The 4,625-nt window shown below is 52.2% G+C and overlaps 1 protein-coding gene across 1 annotated transcript in view; it reads right to left on the bottom strand.

Moving 5' to 3' along the window:
• PHKB (phosphorylase kinase regulatory subunit beta) overlaps positions 1-4,625 on the bottom strand; it is a 122,740-nt gene that overhangs the window by 42,592 nt on the left and 75,523 nt on the right. Inside the window, exons 15-16 of the mRNA XM_023519650.1 lie at positions 2,284-2,431; positions 11-87 (exon numbers count right to left, since the gene is read on the bottom strand). Coding sequence (XP_023375418.1) covers positions 11-87; positions 2,284-2,431 — 225 coding nt within the window. The remainder of the gene's footprint in view (positions 1-10; positions 88-2,283; positions 2,432-4,625) is intronic.

Genomic DNA, 4,625 nt, shown 5'->3' with positions numbered 1-4,625 from the left:
CCCCGGCAGGGTTGGCTTCCCGCCAGGGGACAGCTGCCGTGTGGGACACACTGAGTCAGTGACTCCACACCATCAGCTGCTCTGTTTCTGCAGCAAAGAGGCCTCCTCCGAATACGGGTGAGCAGAGAAGGCAGAAGCCATTGTCTCACATGAACATGGCAGAGGCGCGGCCGGAGAACAGAGCGAGTCTCATTCACAGGATCGGGGCGGCCGGCGCCAGAACTACCTCAGCAAGAGAAGACGATGGCCCCCGAACAGGAACAGGTCGGGGTGGAAGGAAGGGGGGATAAACGCTCAAAGAAGCTCGCAGCCTCCTGAAAGCGGCTTTTGTTTCGTTTTGCCCCGTTTGGGACGAGGAAGAAGGAAATCCTAATCAAACTGCTAATTGTCAGACTTGTGGACTTGGTCCCCTCGCAGTAATGACAGAGACCCTGTAACATGACAGACGTTACACACGTTTATACATTGCTCCACGCCGTGTGCTGCTCAGGGAACATCTAGTCTGCCCAAGTCGCAGTACAAGTTCATCGCCTGGATCTAAAGCAGCACAGACTGTAGCTGGAGCGAAAGACACCCAACCGCAGAGACGAGGGACGACTCGGGACGGGGCTGAGGCCGGGCAAGCCTCGTGTCTCTTCCAAGCCCACAGAAATGACCGTATCGACGTTAAAAATAAATAAAAAAGTCGAAAGCCATAGCGACGAACAGAAAAGGGCCATCGAGTAAGATGTTTCAGCACTCAGACAGCAAACAGAAGTGCCTTAATGCACAAAGCAGAAGCAGCCTACAGAACCCAGCCAGCCTAACCCACTCAGACGATCGCAGGTGAGGGGGCAGACCTGCCCAACCCCCAGGGGCTCACCTGGTCTACGGGTGCAGTGGAGGGCGGACGGGAAAAGCGGGGCGTGACACAGAACTGGTGAAAGCCACAGTAGCCAGCCAGCCCCAGGCCCCACACAAGGACCCACAGTCAGCAAGAAAACAGAGTTTTTCCCTTAATACACTGAACAAACTGGCTGAGGTGACTTGACACTTCCGGCATAGGTAACGGTGTCCTTAGGCAAAGCCCTTCACATTCTGGCATTAGGGAAAGTGGTGATGGTTGAGACGACCTCCCGGGCCCATTTTCTTCGCCTCTCGTCGAGGAGGTGGCGGGAAGAGACTGCTTAGTCCACCGAGAACCATCAGACCACCTCTCCCACTATGATGGGGTAAATGACAATCACCAGATACGTGACAAGATAACCAGCAGGAAGAAGAGAAAACACCACGGCAACAAAACAAGAGAAAGTGCGTTGGGCATGATGCCAAGTAAATAAGGCAGTCCCAGAAAGGCAAACACGGTGTGTGATTCCGCCTGTGGAGGTACCTAGCAGAGGGAGATCCCTGGGGACGGGAAGTGGAGCAGAGGCGAGGTCCCGGGGCGGGGGACGAGAGAAGGCAGAGAGGTTTCCTGGGGAAGATGGAAGGTCGGGGTACAGACAGCTGTGGTGCTTTACAGCCATTGTCAGCGTGTCTAATGCCACTGACTTGTACTCGGACGAATGGTTACGACGGTAAATGTTACGTACCGTATATTTACAACAATAAAAATGAAAACAATCACCCTGGAGATTCAACAAATGGTGCTGTGACAACTGGATGACGCTGGATGCCTACCTCACACCGCATACAAAATTAACTCAAAATGGATCAGAGACATAAATGTATGAGCTAAACCTATGACATTCTTAGAAGAAAACACAAGTATAAATCTTCGCGCCCCTGCATTAAGCAATGGTTTCTCAGATATGACACCAAAAGGACAAGCCAAGAAAATAAGTTAGACTTCATCAAAATGGAAAACTTCTGTGTTTCAAATGATACCATCAAGAAATTGCAATAATATCTACTGACCGGAAGAAAATATTTGCAAATCACACAAGAGATTTATATCTAGAATATACAAAATCCTTTTGGAAAACAGCCTGGCAGTCCCTCAAAGTGTTAAACATATGGTTAGCATAGAACTTAGCAATTCCATTATATCCCAAAAATATATAAACATGTCACACAAAAACGTGTACACAAAATTTCACAGCAGCATTGTTTATATTAACCAAAAAGCAGAAACAAGCCAAATGCCCATCGACAGACGGATGTATGCACACGATGGGACGTCACGCGGCTACGGGAAGGAGCGAAGTGCTGACACCTGCTGTGACCTGGTGACCTTTGAAAACGGGATGCAGAGTGGAAAAAGCCAGGCAGAAAATACTGCATGTTCTACGCGACCATTGATACGACATGTCCAGCACGGGAAAATCCACGTAGACAGAGAGTAGACTAAAGTAGGTGCCCAGGGCCGGGGCGGGGGAGAGGGAGGGGTCGAAGGACGTGGAGAGGGGCTGTCGGAAGGCTCGGGATTTCTTGCCGGTGTGATGGAAATGTTCTGGAACCGGTGGTGGCGAGTATACTAAAAACCATCGAATTGTACACTTTAAATTAGTGAATTGTACTAAATGTAAATGACATCTCCATAAAGCTTTCATAAAAAATGAATGACAGCCATTATTGTTTTAAAAATTACTCTGGAGAAAAAAGGTGACTCAGGGAGCAGAAGAAATCTTAATTCCCATTTTCACTCATAGAAAAACTTATGAAGATAAATTATCCTCTAAAATAAAGGGAAGGACGACCAAGATGGCCTAGACCAGGGTTTCTCTCCTGTTCTCATCACGAGTATCTACCCTGGAAAGAATTCAACGGATCGCGACGGAAGGACTCTGAGCTGGGGAGAGGAGGAAGCTGGTCTGGCTACCGGCTTCAGGACCCGACGAGGCTGTGCGGTGACAGCCTGTGGTCCCCCGCGTGCTGGCGGAGCCCCCGAGAGGCCTGCAGCCTGAAACCCCCAGAGGCTCAGGCGACAGCTGTCAGTCTGGTCCTCCGCATTCCAGGCCTGGAACGTGCCAGGAGCCCTGAACCTACAGAGGGGTCGGCCCGTCTCAGTTCCGGCACGCTCTGCTTTCTGGGTCCTGGAAACTTCTTTCTGCCCCAACCTTCCTAGGAAGCACTGAGCTGACTCAGCAGGCCTGGGTTGTTCAGACCCGGAACATTCCCTCGAAAGGCGTGTGTTCGGGACCGGCCCCTGGCTGGCTTCAGGGAATGCTCTGTCATGGAGAGGGGTTTCGTGCACCCGGGGCCTGGGCCACACTGTAGCAGTAAATCCAGATGGTTGATGCTGACAGTGTGATTTGTGGTGGACATCTGCTTCTTCCCCGGGCAGCGAGAGCTTGAATAAGCAAGGTCAGTCATGGGGGCACGAAGCAGGGAGGGGCCACACGCCCAGAGGACTGACCCCCAGTAAAAGCCCTGGACACTCGAGCTGGGGCAAGTGTCCTGTGCCAAAGTGCCGGCAGCGCTCTGCGTGTGTCACACGGCACTGCTGGGTGGCTGTGCCTCGTGACTCCGCTGGGAGAGGACGCCTGGGAGCTGGTGGCCAGTCTCCTGCGGACTTGGCCCGCATGCTGTTGCTGATTTTATCTCGTTACCCTTTCACTGTGATGAACCATAAGGGCAAGTGTGACAGTCCTGGAAGTCCTTCTCGTAAGTCGCTGAGGCTACGGGTGGTCCCAGGACCCCAACACGTCCTCCTTCGAAGTCAGGGGATTGTCTGAACTCGACTACTCTCTATTTGCTTTTTCCAACATCCGGCAGGGTTCAAAGCTTCCGGTCAACCCCCACGCACCAGTTAACTGCAGTCGGGTCCGGCTGATCGTGGCCGAGACCTCTGAGACCACATTTCCAGCAGAGGCCTGCGCCTGGTCTCCATATTACATCAGCCACGTCACTCAGCCCTAGCAATTAACGCGGGCCAGCACAGTGTCGGCTGCTGAGAAAGCGGCGGGGCCCCCACCACGACCGAGCTGCCAGTGGCGTGGCATGACAGCACCCGGCGATCTTCTGCTGCCAGTCCGTCCTCTCCATCGCCTCCCTCTAGGGATGACACAGAACTGTGCACAGGCGCGACCCACGTGTCCTCACCTGGAGCAGGTGTCTTAGCCAGGCTGTGGCGCCACCTGGGAGGCGTGCCACAGGTAAGTTAGTAGCAACGTGAGAAAATGACTTCAGTATAAAGAAACACACGGAGTGAATTCTCTGTGAAGTTCTGATGACTTTCTTGAGTGGCAGAGAAAGAGCCGCAGGTGTATCCCGTGTCAAAAGTTACACATAACCCACAGCCGTCCTTCTGCGTCAACAACGAAACTGGCAGATTTTGTGAGCCGTGTGCTTTGATGCCCTCTGGCTCCTGCCCCCACATCTCACATCTGAGACCTATTACCTTATTTCCTAAGAAAAGGCTTTGAGCTCCACCGCACTAGCAAAGCGGGTCACCCATGTGAGATGCTATGCGGATGACACACGATGGCCTTAAAACGGCAGCGTCGCAGCACTGGGTAATGTAAAGTTAAACGGAGTCCCTACTTTACCATTTCTTCAAGCAAAATTGCATGCCTCGAGCATGTACAGACGACACTTACTGCACTGACACGCGCGGGAATGAGGAGAGAGGCCGAGTCCTCACCTTATACAGAAGCTAACAGGCCAGTGAGAAGTTTCTACACGTATTAACACAGGGATTTTAT

The sequence above is a fragment of the Pteropus vampyrus genome, unplaced genomic scaffold, assembly GCF_000151845.1.
Source record: "Pteropus vampyrus isolate Shadow unplaced genomic scaffold, Pvam_2.0 Scaffold228, whole genome shotgun sequence".
In the NCBI taxonomy this organism is placed as follows: Eukaryota; Metazoa; Chordata; class Mammalia; order Chiroptera; family Pteropodidae; genus Pteropus; species Pteropus vampyrus.
The sequence above is the reverse complement of the archived record's forward strand: the minus strand, read 5'-3'. Positions and strand labels throughout refer to the sequence as shown.